The sequence below is a fragment of the Triplophysa dalaica genome, chromosome 23 (assembly GCF_015846415.1).
Source record: "Triplophysa dalaica isolate WHDGS20190420 chromosome 23, ASM1584641v1, whole genome shotgun sequence".
NCBI classification, from domain to species: Eukaryota; Metazoa; Chordata; class Actinopteri; order Cypriniformes; family Nemacheilidae; genus Triplophysa; species Triplophysa dalaica.
Window position 1 is genome coordinate 815405 of NC_079564.1, and position 13865 is coordinate 829269.

Below are 13865 nucleotides of genomic sequence, written 5' to 3' on the forward strand. Positions count from 1 at the left end.
TTTCTGAATCAACAATTCGTCTCTCTGAGCCACACCCACATCTTATAACTTTTGTCTAGGTGGTACTGAGATGGCATCATCTTCAAAGAAAAATCTAATTCCTTACTGTTTATTTGCCATAACTCAAATGTCATTCAAATCCATGAATGTACACTACACACGCAGTACATTACCAACAGTCACGTGACACAAAACATAACGTATTCATTATTCAATATTCACCTAAGTTACCTGAAAGTTGTCAAATCTTGATGAGAGTAAATTAATATTACAAGATGATATTGTCAACAGTGTTGGGTAAGTTACTCTGAAAAAGTAATCCATTACTAGTTACTAATTAAATATTCAATAATGTAATTAGATTACTGTACAAATGACTCTCTCCAAAAAAGTATTTAATGACTTATTACTAATGACTTTCTACAGTATATCCTACATCTACCTTGATCAGTTCAGTGATTCAAGGATAGACATGAAACGACTCTTTAAATCACCCAAATAAATAATATTAAACTACATAAAGTAGTATTATTAACTGACCAAAGTAATATAAAAGTGAGAATTATACATTAAAGCATTTTAAAGATAGACTTTGAATTTGGATGTCAATTCCACTCTTGCACACACATATATTACACAAGTATTTAGATGTATAACATCAGAAGTAACTGTAATTAAATTACAGAAAACATTAGAGTAATCCCTTACTTTACTTTTTCAAAAGAAATGTAATTCAATTACAGAAACAGCTTCGATTACTTTATACAATTAATCCGGAAAACAACTCTTCACCTACAGATATTTGCCAGTTTTTATATGAATAAATATATCCTTCAGAGCAAAAACTCAACGCATGTCAATATGAATGAATTAAACAGATGACAAACAAACAATCATGAATAAATGACTGAACGAGAACTCCACTCACCCTCATCCTCCGCTTTATACTGCGAATATCATCCTGTCATATTCATTCGTTTTAATATTCTTCAATAATCCATCAAATGTTGAAGTCTCACCTGTTACCAACAAGCAGGCTTGATGACGTCACACAGTGATACTGAAATTGATTGGTTTGTGTGACCTCGTATGATAGCGATTGGCTCATGAATAGAGAAAGAGGGAAACTTTTCCGGCGTTTATGTGAAGATTAACACCGGACTGGCGTGAAAATAAATCTTTTTACATTATTACATTTAAATATTTTACATTCAGCAGCGTGATTAAATTAAACTCAAATTATTTCGATTTTATATAATAGTTTATGCAAGTATATCAATAGTTTCATATTATTAAATGCATTACCTGTATATTATGTATTTTCGATTGTTTATTTGTTTAAAGTATTGATTCTTGTATGATTTGTATTCAATTTTAAACCAACTGGGCAGTTGTGTCGTAATGATTTCTCTACGGCAGGTGGCGCTGCGGTGTCTGACAGCATGTGCGCGTTCACATTATAATGTCGAAGAAGAATTCCGGTTCATGATGTGACGGAATAACCGGATAAAAAACTAACAGGTCATGAGTTTATGTTCTTACTGATGTGACAGAAGTGGGATTTTTAAAGTTTTATTATCGCATTTCCTGTTGTTTTAATTTGCCTGTGCAATTGTAGAAAGAGGCATCGGATGTTTTAGTTCACAACTGTTGAATCATGTTTTACACTTTGTCACATGCTGACTCAGACTTTGAACCCAAAGCTCATCCAATAAATGTTATAACTTATTTGAAATAATCGGAAAGAATACGATTCGCTGGTCAGGAGGTCGCACAATACTTTCACAATGCCACAAATAAACAACATCAGTGTAAAACGGTGAGGAATCCATTCGTCTTCTTAAAAAATAAAGAAAGATTTACTCATTTGTGTGAAGTCACGATACATCTATCTGAAAAAGTTTCTTAAGTTGTGTGAATTTGTCTCCAAGACCAAAACTGGACTGGAAGTTCCTTCAGAGGTTCTGCAGCATTCTGAAGACCCTTTTCCCGTCCTGGTCCAACCAAAATGTGCGGATGTTCTTGACCCTTCTTGGAGTCACACTTTCAGGTGTGTTTTATTAGCATCTATCATTCGTGCGCTTAATTATATTTTGTGTATTAACTTGTCTTGTTTGTTTTATTCTAGTGTGATTGTTCAATATCTTTCATTTGATTTCAGTACAGCTCGTGATTTATCAAGTGGGTCTCATTCCCAGTCAGTTCTATGAGGTTCTGTCGGACAAGAATTATGGAAGGTTCAGAGAACTGGTGGCCTTTGCAGTTTTCCTCATCCTGATTAACTCCGCAGTAAGTTTGTCCAATAAATATGAACCAGTGAGATGATAATAAACCAGTGCTCCTTCTGATCATTTACTTAAGAGCAAAAACAGGGGTGCACATTGATGCCGTGTGTATTCATTTTAAGTGGGTTTCGTCTACTGGCATAATTTAATTAACATTTATATTTGAAAAAAATCTGTTCTCAGCTGAAGAGTCTGGACCAGTACATCTGCAGCCTGCTGTATGTGAGGTGGAGGAAGACTTTAACCGAAGAACTCCACGACACATACTTTCAGGGTTGTGTTTACTACACCCTCAACATACTGCACAAAGACATCGACAACCCGTAATGTATTCACAAGACACCGGTGTCATTTTTATTTTATATGGAAAAATGTCAGTGTTTTAGAGACCTTTGTCTTTGTTACGGTGTGTCCGCATGTGCGTGTAAACAGAGACCAGCGCATCAGTCAGGATGTCGAGCGGTTATGTAAGCAGATGAGCACCATGGCTAGTCGACTTCTTATTTCCCCATTTACCATCTCTTACTACACCTATCAGTGCTTCAACAGGTGAGAAAGAGGCCAGATGTGTTCATCTCTCTTTAATCACATATTCATATTAAATTATGTTTTATTCAGATTTTTCAAGCTCTTTATTATAATCATGTGCATTTCTTAGGCATGGAACTCATCACCGTGTCATTGCGAGCACCATGTTATACTAGCTACAGGAAAGCTCAAAGCGACCTGTATTTTAACAGACTTTAAAGAGAAACATTTATACTTTTCGTCAAGCTTTGATCAGATCTGTGACCACGTTTAATATTTGCACAATGAAACGACTTCTTTTCCCTGTGTTGATTTATTAATGTTCTTGTTTCACAGTGCTGGTTGGATTGGATTTGTAAGCATCTTTGGCTACTTCTGTATTGGAATGTTTATTAATAAGATTTTGATTGGACCCGTTGTGTCCATGCTGGTTGAGCAAGAAAGGCTTGAGGGAGACTTCAGGTAAATCTTTTTTGATGGGCTATTTCAGCAGTTCTTTGTGTTCGCCTTTATTCTCATGTGTTTTGCCGGTGTGATGTTTCCAGGTTCAAACACATGCAGATTCGAGTAAATGCTGAATCTGCCGCTTTTTACTGGTCAGTTTGTTCTTTCGGTATTTCTGGCTACAGATTTAAACACACCAAAAGGTGATGACGATGTTGTTGTTCAGGGCCGGAAAAGTGGAACAAATGCGAACCAACCAAAGGCTACAGATACTCTTATCCACACAGAGAAGTCTGATGAACAAAGAGTTCTGGCTTTACAGTAAGAACCTCTTCTCCTCTCTTCTCTGAGAGCTCTATACTGAAACATCTCAGCTCAGTTGAAATTCAGGGTTGTGGGTTCAAGCTTTTTCGACTTCATTTACAGTAGTTCTCTGTTCCGTGAACACAACATACTGTTTTGTAATCGTCAAACCTACATACTATCATGAGGATTTTTGGTTTGACGGCCTTACAAAGTGTATTTTCTCTTTTCAGTTGGGGTGAATACCTTTGACTACATGGGGAGCATCCTCAGCTATGTTGTTATAGCAATACCCATTTTTGCTGGGGTGTACGACGGCCTGACACCTGGAGAACTGAGTGCACTCGTCAGTAGGGTGAGACGCGTTAACAAACATTAAGACAGAGCAGAGAAACCCAATGTGTGAATCTCATGTCCTGTTTGTTTCAGAACGCCTTTGTCTGCATTTATCTTATAAACAGCTTTACACAGTTAATAGACCTTTCAACCACTGTGTCTGATGTCGCCGGATACACACACAGGTGAGGGAGACACATTCTGTTCTGTGCCACAGTCAGTTTTCAAATAACAACGCACGTTATTTCTTTTGAAATTTTAGAATTGGAGAACTAAGGGAAGCAATGTCTGATATTGCAAAGAAGCAGTGCATCCCGGACAGATACGATCCACTGACAAAGAAAACAGGCCACTTCCACGGGTAAGAGTTCTGTATGTAAACTATTAAAAAAGGAACAGGACATGACTGAAAAATGTAACTAATTTTAATAAAACGAAATAAAATTACGAGGGGAATTAAGATGCTAAAGTCGAGTAAAAAAGAAAGCATTAAAAGTTCACCATAACTGTAGCTGTATAATGCACTTTGGAGTTCAAAAAGATAGACCCAAAAGATTTCAATATTAAGTTACTCTTACATTATTAGTTTCTGTTCAAGTGACAAAGAGGCTAACGACATCCCAGCAGACACAGCGTTTGTGTTGGATCGGCTATCTTATAGATCGCCCGTCTCACAGGAGCTTCTCGTGAAGGATCTGACCATAAGGATCACTCAAGGAGAGCACCTGCTCGTGGTAGGAAACACAGGAACCGGAAAAACCTCCTTGCTGAGGGTCCTCAACTTCCTCTGGGAGCCATGCAGTGGTACATGAAAACATTTACTAAAAGAGAAAAAGGAAACAAGCACAACCATTTCTAAACTTGGGGAAACACAGGTTACATATGGACACATGAGGGCGCTATAACATATAAACCACTGTTGTCTTTTACATCTGAACATTATTTTTATTTGATAAAGTTTGCATCTCTTCTTCAGGTTCTGTGGAGATGACCACATGTTTTGGACCGAGGGGCGTGATGTTCTTACCACAGAAACCATATCTGACTGACGGCACTCTGAGAGAGCAGGTGAAGAAACTCTTGCTCGCATTCTTATTCTGAGATTATATGCCAAATATACATTTTGATCTTGATGGCCCTCTTTTTCCCGCAGGTGATCTATCCGTTAAAAGACATATATCCAGCATCAGGTATAGATGACTCTATTTATAATTCATAAGAAAACGTGATAGTTTATTTAACCAATACATAAAGATGTGGCGCTCCTGATTTAGTTGCATTGTGATTATAGAAACGTATATTACATATATAATTATGCAAAGAATGTGAAAAACACTTATTGAACTGGTTCAAAAACTTTTCACACTTAAACAAGTTCCAATTCTCATCATAGGGTCTGTAGATGATGAAAGAATATTTAAATACCTGGAACTCTGTGGTTTGGTAAGACTGCATCAGTTTACAGTTCACAAATAGCTTTTTAAAGCTATTTTGTAAAAAAAGCACGCATTTGTTTCTGTGTATCAGTCGAATCTTCTGAGCAGGACCGGAGGACTGAATGCGAATCCAGACTGGAGTTGGTAAGAAACATACACTTGGACGCATTGCTCCTTTCCTTTTCATCCCTCACAAAAACATGCAACGTTACAACTGCCTTTCACTCGGGCTCTTCCACACATCGAATGTGACAAGTTTGTAAATTTGCCCTGTTTGTGTTTCTTCAACCAAATGTTTTAAATAGGATGAAAATGTGATTCCTGGCTTTTTGCAGGTACGATGTTTTGTCACCAGGAGAAATGCAGAGGCTTTGCTTCGCCAGACTCTTCTATCTGCAGCCCACATATGCAGGTACCTTCACAAACTCTTGTACATTTACTGCTGAAGTTCAAGAAACCAGTAAATGATTCGTTGTTCACGTGTTCTAATGATGTTTGTGTCAGTATTGGATGAAGCCACTAGTGCTCTGACAGAAGAGGCAGAAGAGCAGCTGTATGAAGCCTGTAAGCAGCTGGGTATGACCCTCATCAGCGTGGGTCACAGGAGAAGTCTGGAAAAGGTGATGACTTCTCACTTTAACTGATGTAACACACCACAAACAATACTTTAAATATGCATGTTGTTTTCAGTATGTTGATTTTGCCCTTTTTTGTTTTTTTATTACCAGCATCATGATGTAATGTTGCGACTGTGTGAAGGTGGCAAATGGGAACTCGCTAAACTCAAAGAGTGAACGTTCAGAATGAACAGGATAATATTGGTCTGGACTGTGATTATGGGTGAATTGAACCCAGATAGATTGAGACTTGAAGTGTTTTAATGTTTACTTGACAGCGGACTGCAATGTACTTATTTCTAATACAGCCGTCAATTGATATAATATTAAGCTACTGTATTTACTTTTAAACCAGATTGTCTAAGCATATTCTGCTTTGTTCAACCTTTATTGGTTGTTACTTGCCAAAGAAATTAAGGGAATTTTGTACACAACGTGTACAAAAATTAAATGTGAAGTATAGTAAATGATCAATCTTACAGTAATTGTTTTATTAATATTATGAATAATAAATAATTCTATATTATCAGTTTTGTCAGTGGTTTCAATAAGTTAAGATAAACAATTCTATATTTTAAATGACCAATATTTTATATTTTAAGAGATCTAAATTTCTAGTTCTTGACTACATTTAAGTTATTGGATGAATTTTACAAAAATGATATTGTAGTGTGTGACCAGGAGAGGGCCAACATTTTCTATCCCCAAATATCAAAAGTACGTAAAGTGACACTTCCCCCAAAAATGTAAATTCGGTCATTGTTTACTGGCCTTCGAATTGTTCCAAATGTGTTTAAATGTCTTTGTTCTGATGAACATAGAGAAAGATATTTGGAAGAATGCTTATAATGACTCCCCATTGTACTGTTGAACACAAAAGAAGACATTTTTCAAGATTGTAGGACAGCACTTTTGACGGACATTGTATTTTTTCCTACTATGGGAGTCAATGGGTATTGAGATCTGTTTGGTTAAAAGCATTCTTCCAAATATCTCTCTCTGTGTTCATCAGAACAAAGACATTTAAACACATTTGTAAACGACTCGAAGGTGAGTCAATGATGACAGAATTTACATTTTTGGGTGAAGTATCACTTTAAATCCAATAACAACGTTTAATCATGTGAATTTACTGTAATTCAGCTCGGAATTAACATTGTGTACACGTTGAAATAAAGATCCATCTTGATGTCTTTAAGGAGTTGGAGCAAGATGAACATATCTGTTGTCATACGGGCAATACTTAATAGTGACAGTGTTTAAATAGAACTTGTTCAGACTAAAATAAACACGGATCACACGTATTCTGCACATTAGTAGCCTTACATTTTTTTAATGGTACTTGAGCAAAACCGTGTTATTTTAATTCTACTGTCCTGCAAAAGAGAAACATTTGCAACCAAAGTAGCAGAAAATAGAGATCACAGTGATCCCTCCTACCAAAGAGCTCAGCTGATCCGACTGATTGAGTTTCAAACAGTTCAAAATGTGAGCCTGACCAATCTGCTGCTGTCAATCAACACCGAGAGAGAGAGAGAGAGAGAGAGAGATGGGATGGGAAAGACCCACCAGCCTTTAAGGAAAGTATGAGATAATCAGTAGAGTAAACTTTTCCATTAAGAGGTTTTTATGAACTAGGGCAAGAGTGTAAATGGAGGTTATAAATGAGGGTGTTTAAATCACACTGGAATTCTCACACTAGAAAAAAAACATCCATATTATAACAAATTAATCTGTACTTTGACAGTATCCTAAATGTTCCATATTTGACTTTGATGTAAACTATATGTATGCATTTTTGGGTTATATTAACTAATCTGCTATTTAATAGTTGAATCATGTTCAAATGTTACCGGTATGTTTTTATATAATAACTGTATATTAACTTTTGTTGCTTTTATTTATATAAATATCCATCGTCTTGTCATTTATTTATATGACATTCAGGTGCGTGTTTGTATTTCAGGGCTGTTTTGTATCTGTCATTTCTTTGCAATTTCAATTATGCTAAATTGTCAATGTGTGTTGTTTTATTGCGATTTATAACATTTAGAAATATGTCAATTGGTAAATCTGCTAGCACACCTGTAACTGTTGCAACATACTTTTGATAACTTTGATATTTGAACCTTGAACATCATGGAATTTTGTAGCAAAAAAAAGTAAGTTGTCAATAGTCAAACACAGTAACAGATTGTATAAAATAGCTATAAGTAACTTTAAAGTGGACATTTTCTAGGGGCTTGTTTTCATCAAAACCTGTCCGGTGTAGTGTCGACATTAGTTCTGGTAAGTGACACGTCTATTTTAAACAGGAGGCAGGGCCGAGAGAGGAGCGTCAGCTATTTGTCACACTGAAAGCAAAGACACTGGGGGATAAAATACACTGTCGTCGCTCCTCTAAAGTACACGGAATTTACCTGTTTTACATGGATATAATCTTATGCCAACATCGGATATTTATGAAGGACTGTTCTGCTTTCTATCCGCTGTAGCTTGAGGAGAATAAGGGTAAGTAGCTTTATTTATTATGGCATATTGAAAGGTGAACCCGGTAACTTATAATCAATGTCAAGTTTCTGAGAACGGTTGCTTCTTTAAAATGCAGTGGATGTTTTTGAAGGATAGATTTTTATTAATTCACAAATCATCAGTCTATTGATTCTGTGCTTGTTTCCTTATTACACACTGTAGCATTCCTCAGTCTAAATATAAATATAGAATTGCTTTTCATGTTTAAGATGAAATATGTTTTAGGGGGATGGACATTTTGACGTTCAACTTTTGTTGCGCCGTAAGATTGAATTCACGTCTTTAGGAAGAACGGCCATTGACAGAAATGTACATGTATAACACATTGTTGTAGTGATGTCCTATCACAGCTCAGGTCTGATCTCTTCTACAAATGGACATACTGGAGATGAAGGCTGACAGCTGAGGTTATTTTGGGGACGGCCGGCTCAGGGGAGTGAGGTGTCGGAGATGGCAAATGTCACGTTTCCAAAGACCAACATCCTTTTGTTTAAGTTTGTTGTGCTGAAATTCCACATCACCAGTTGAAATGGTGTTGTGTGGTCAGATTTCTATGTTGCGTTTGAGATGGTAGGATTTATTTCTGAGGGCATTGTTTGTTTTGGGTATAATATCTTGGATAGTTTTTTGTTCATCTGATTATTTTGTCAAGAGTTTAAAGGCAGTATATACTGTTGGATCTTTGTGGTTTTCCATCACATTAAACTTTGGATGATTTGCCCCACAACATAGTATTTATTCTTGTATATACAATAAACTTGTTTAGGTATATATGAGTATTACTTGATCTCTAAAAATGTTATTTACATTTACGTCAAGTAATTATTTCTTATATTAAGAAGCCTTTTGTAATTTGATTTTGTTTAACTCTTCTCTCTTTTAACTCTTCTCTTTTGAAGAGGTCATTGAAAACGAGTAGCACTCAGCTCATGTTTATTTCAGGATCGTTCCTGACATGGTTATTAGTGACATTGTCATTAGTCGTGTCATCGGTTGACTCTTTTTATTCACACTGACTTACAGTACACTAATTACAGACCCAGCCCTCTTAAAATGACCTACAGTACAGTCACAGGGTACTCAATATAGGTCGTTCCTACCAAGAGCCAGATTTACTCAACAGGGCAAAAAAGCCCAAGGGGGTCATTTCAATGGGAGTGGAAATTTCTGTGGGTGAACTACTAAGAAGGCAATCTACCAATACCAGCGCACATTAGAGCAGGGTTTAAGACATGCTTTCTTGTGGAGATGTGGTCTAGTGGGTTAAACCACTGAACTGGTAAATCAAAGGTTGCTGGTTCGATCCCAGCAGCCACCACCAGTGTGTCCTTGAGCAAGACACTTTACTCCATGTTGCTCCAGGGGGATTGTCCCTGTAATAAGTGCACTGTAAGTCGCTTTGGATAAAAGCGTCTGCCAAATGCCTAAATGTAATGTAATGTAAATGTTGTGTCGTTAAATAAAGCTGCAAATACCAGTTCAATAACAAGTGCAAACCTCACAAAAATGGCGTTGCGAAAAAACTCTGTGTCCACAGATTTTCAGCGCATGTTTTCACTGTGTGTCTTCAGTAAATACCAGCAGTCATTTTTTTACGCCATCAGAGGCATTTGCGCTGACGAAAGCCGTTAGTTAATTTGGCCCCTAGGATAAAAAAAACTAATTTTTGATTTTTGAGAAAGTATTCCGAAGTTTTCGCAACCCACAAAGTTTTCTCCAAAATCTCTGCTAATATTTATTTTCTTACGGGAAGAATTTGTTGAAAAGGGTCTTGTGGTGTGGAGAAGCTAATCAGAGAATTGGTAGCCATGTTCTGTGCCATCAAATGACTGTCAAATGCAGTTTTGTTTTTACTGTTTTAACTATCCTTCCTGTCTAAAGATGATTAACCAAAAAAACGGTATGTTGCATAAGCAGAGATGGAATCTGAGTCTTTTGTGTAGCCAGTAAAGTTATTTTGTCTGCAAAAAATGGTGAGGGTCAAAGTACAAACCAACAAAACTACACTGCACTTGATTGGGGTACAACTTGTCTTAGTTTTGAATAAGTATGTCTATATGAATCTGTACGCACAACTGCTTTGACTAAAATCAGTATTGTTTCCTTTCTGCAGAGAAATAATGGATCAGAATCTATTTGGTGGGGCCCCACGCTTTCTAACTCGACCCAAAGCCTTTCAGCTCAGTGTGGGGCGAGATGCCTCCCTCAGCTCAACTATCGTTGGAAACCCTGTACCTGTTGTCACCTGGGAGAAAGACAAACTCATTCTTTCTGCAGGGGGGCGCTTCAAGACTGTCGAGGATGGCAGCGTTTATCGCCTCACCATCTACGATCTTACTCTTGAAGACAGCGGTCAGTACATGTGCCGTGCCAAGAACAATGTCGGAGAGGCGTATGCAGCTGTGACCCTGAAGGTAGGATTGCCTCCAGCTGCTGTAGATCGTGCTCCGGTGTTTACAGTGAAGCCCGTCTCCAGCCGAGTGGGTCTGGGCGGTGATGTTACCTTCTATTGCCGTGTTGCAGCACATCCTCCACCAACCTATGATTGGGAGAAAGACGGTCGCTACCTGGGTGAGACCAACCGTATCAAGATCACATCAGATAACGAATCCAGCTCCATGCGGATTCAAAGCGTTCGGAGCATGGACAGTGGAACGTACACCTGCCGTGTGCAGAACTCTATCGGCCGTGCTCAATCCGCCGCCACCCTGGTAGTGGACATGCAGGACACCCATCTTCTCAACGCCGATAAGAGCACCTCCCTCCTCTCGCAAATGCAGAAGCGAAAAGAAGAGATGCGGAGAGACATCTCCATCTACCGCACCATGGAAAGCTCCTCCACCTCGCTTACGACCTCATCCTCGAAGATCACCGAAGAACTTGGCAGCTTGGGGCTAGCCTATGATCATGAGCAGAGGGTTTCGGCCCTGGCGAACATGTTGCCCAAAGGTGTGTTTACCCGCACCTGTACGGTGACCGAGGGTAAACACGCAAAGCTCAGCTGTTTTGTCACAGGTCATCCGAAACCGCAGATTATTTGGCGGAAAGATGGGTCAAACATCAGCGAAGGCCGCAGACAAGTTATGTATGAGGATCAGGCAGAGAATTTCATCCTCAAGGTGCTGTACTGCAAGCAGAGTGATAATGGGCTGTACACCTGCAACGCATCTAACATGGCTGGACAGACCTACAGCGCTGTGCTAGTGATTGTCAAAGGTATGAGTTATATCTATTATTGTGAACTGCATCCTGAGTCCAAAATGACTATTCAAGTACAAAGAAAGTTAGTGTTTTACAATATGATCAATGTTTAAATCAAAGACTAAACACACAAGATCAGTAAATTACTGCTGAGTAGACTACATGTATTGTTGGACGAAAAGTCACTTAAATAATCTCTCATTTGTAAATTGCTTTGGATGTAAATGTCAATCACAATCAGATCAAATCAAAATGTCTGTCGGATCTATTGCTGACAGTCATCTTTGCCATTCAACTTCATCTCATCGCAGCAAAGTTCTAGCAAGAGTCTTTAACAGGGTGTAGCGTTACACCTATTTTCTGCTGGTGATGATAAGTTCACAGTTGTTGCGATGGTTAGTTGTCCCGTCTGACGCCACTGCGCTGGTGACTTTCCATACAGCATGATATCAGCATGAGATTTCTACATTTACCATTTTTCCATAATCCAAAGTTGTTGTAAGACCAGTCATTGTTAACAAATGCAACATAATGATCTTCAACAGACTATCAATTAAGTGGTCATTCTAAATTTAGCCAGAAGTGTAGCAATAGTGTTTTGCTGTGCCTTCATCTCCACTCTCATGCCATAGGCACCTTGTAGAAAGGTCACAGAAACGTAGACAGATGCCAGTCTGCAATTCCAATCCAAAGTGTAGTGACGTCCATGTGTGATGGTTAGAAGTGTGAAGTTCATGACATTTGTAAGGCTGTATTTGTGAAAACAAGTTTTACTTTATCAACTTGAGCTCATCTAGAATGTTAACCATATCTTCCAGATAAGAAATTACATACTGAGGAACATTGAAATGTCTGCCCCCTCCCATATTAAGTCAGTTACGTCACTTTAACCATAATGTGCAGACCTAAACTATTTGAAATTAAATTGCATAAACAAATCGATCTTTGCTGAGCTCCCTAATACTCCATGTATCCTTGTCAGAGCCAAAGATTCCATTTAAGAGGAAGTTGCAGGATGTCGAGGTGAAGGAAAAGGAAACGGCAACTTTGCAATGTGAGGTACCAATGTCGAACACCCAAGCCAAATGGTACATGGAAGAGACTTGTCTAGAACAAAATGCTAAGTACCGCCTGGATCAGGAGGGTACATTACGTCGCCTCACAATTCACAACGTTACCACCAACGATGATGCCGTCTATATCTGCGAGATGAAGGAGGGCAGTCGCACCGTGGCAGAACTAACAGTTTTGGGTAAAGCTCTGAACACCACACCTGTAAGGTTGATTAAATTGGTTTGAAAATTGTTGTTTACCAAGTAACGCCAAAAGGTACTTTTCGAATGCATACAAATTAGATTTTCCAAAGAATTGTTTTGTCTTTGCTCATTAAGACTCTTCTCTCCTATTCCAGGGAACATCACTAAAAAGCTGCCTAGGCGGACAGTGGTGCCGGTTAGCGATACAGTGATCTTCTGCGTTGAACTTGAGCAACCAGTAGATGATGCATATTGGACCAGGAATGGGGAAAGGCTAAAAGAGGACTCCCGAATTATAATCGCCCGCATAAACAGACAGTACACCCTAACGATTCGTGAATGTACCGCAGAGGACTCAGGTGAGGTGGCCTTCATCGCCCTTGACTGCAAGACGTCCACTCGCTTCTCTGTTACTGGTGAGTACATTTTGCAAGTGTGGGATGCTAACCTGCAGTTGAACACTTTGTCCGACCCGTCTTCTTATAGTCTAAAAAATCTATCATTGCATCTAGTAGAATACGTTTAGAGAGGTTATGTTATGTATCTTTTATGATAACACTTGAACATTTCAGCACCGAGGAAACATCCACCAGATCCCCCAGTTGAACCGACGGTGCGGAACAAGACAGATTCATCTTTCACGCTATGCTGGTCCCCACCAGATAGTGACCGGCCTGTCCCCATCACGGGTTACATTGTGGAGCGTAGGAAGGTGGGAGTTCAAACCTGGGTTAAAGTAACTAGTACGACTGTGTCTAGTACTGAATACACCATTAAGGAAATCCCTGAGGAGGCAAGTTTTCAATTCCGTATATCAGCAGTCAACGATTTCGGTCAGAGTGCCTACTTGGAGATACCTGGAACGTTTTACCTTGGTAAGAAAGAGGTTTCAGTTGCATGCTGTGGTCAAATTATACTGTATGTGCC

General features: G+C 38.6%; 2 protein-coding genes and 1 long non-coding RNA gene across 4 annotated transcripts in view; 2 read left to right on the plus strand and 1 right to left on the minus strand.

The window, feature by feature from the left end:
• The first annotated feature begins 1476 nt into the window (after nucleotides 1–1476).
• abcd4 (ATP-binding cassette, sub-family D (ALD), member 4) lies at nucleotides 1477–6475 on the plus strand. 2 transcript variants are annotated; one of them, XM_056738200.1, is made up of 19 exons: nucleotides 1477–1819; nucleotides 1932–2050; nucleotides 2162–2289; nucleotides 2469–2608; nucleotides 2718–2834; nucleotides 3150–3275; nucleotides 3359–3409; nucleotides 3484–3578; nucleotides 3794–3915; nucleotides 3990–4081; nucleotides 4159–4257; nucleotides 4483–4700; nucleotides 4873–4964; nucleotides 5050–5086; nucleotides 5290–5339; nucleotides 5424–5476; nucleotides 5668–5744; nucleotides 5837–5952; nucleotides 6061–6475. In XM_056738200.1, exons 1-19 carry the CDS (start codon nucleotides 1788–1790, stop codon nucleotides 6124–6126), a joined length of 1830 nt encoding a protein of 609 aa, XP_056594178.1. In that variant the 5' UTR covers nucleotides 1477–1787; the 3' UTR covers nucleotides 6127–6475. The 2 variants fall into 2 exon arrangements, with proteins under 2 accessions (XP_056594178.1, XP_056594179.1); XM_056738201.1 differs by having other exon boundaries at nucleotides 4495–4700.
• LOC130413184 (uncharacterized) overlaps nucleotides 4587–13865 on the minus strand; it is a 44552-nt gene continuing 35273 nt past the window's right edge. The window contains exon 3 of the long non-coding RNA XR_008905459.1: nucleotides 4587–4717. This is a non-coding gene — a long non-coding RNA (uncharacterized LOC130413184). The remainder of the gene's footprint in view (nucleotides 4718–13865) is intronic.
• obscnb (obscurin, cytoskeletal calmodulin and titin-interacting RhoGEF b) overlaps nucleotides 8313–13865 on the plus strand; it is a 49942-nt gene continuing 44389 nt past the window's right edge. The window contains 5 exon segments of the mRNA XM_056738205.1: nucleotides 8313–8460; nucleotides 10595–11697; nucleotides 12665–12934; nucleotides 13094–13354; nucleotides 13511–13813. Coding sequence (XP_056594183.1) covers nucleotides 10602–11697; nucleotides 12665–12934; nucleotides 13094–13354; nucleotides 13511–13813 — 1930 coding nt within the window. The 5' untranslated portion in view covers nucleotides 8313–8460; nucleotides 10595–10601.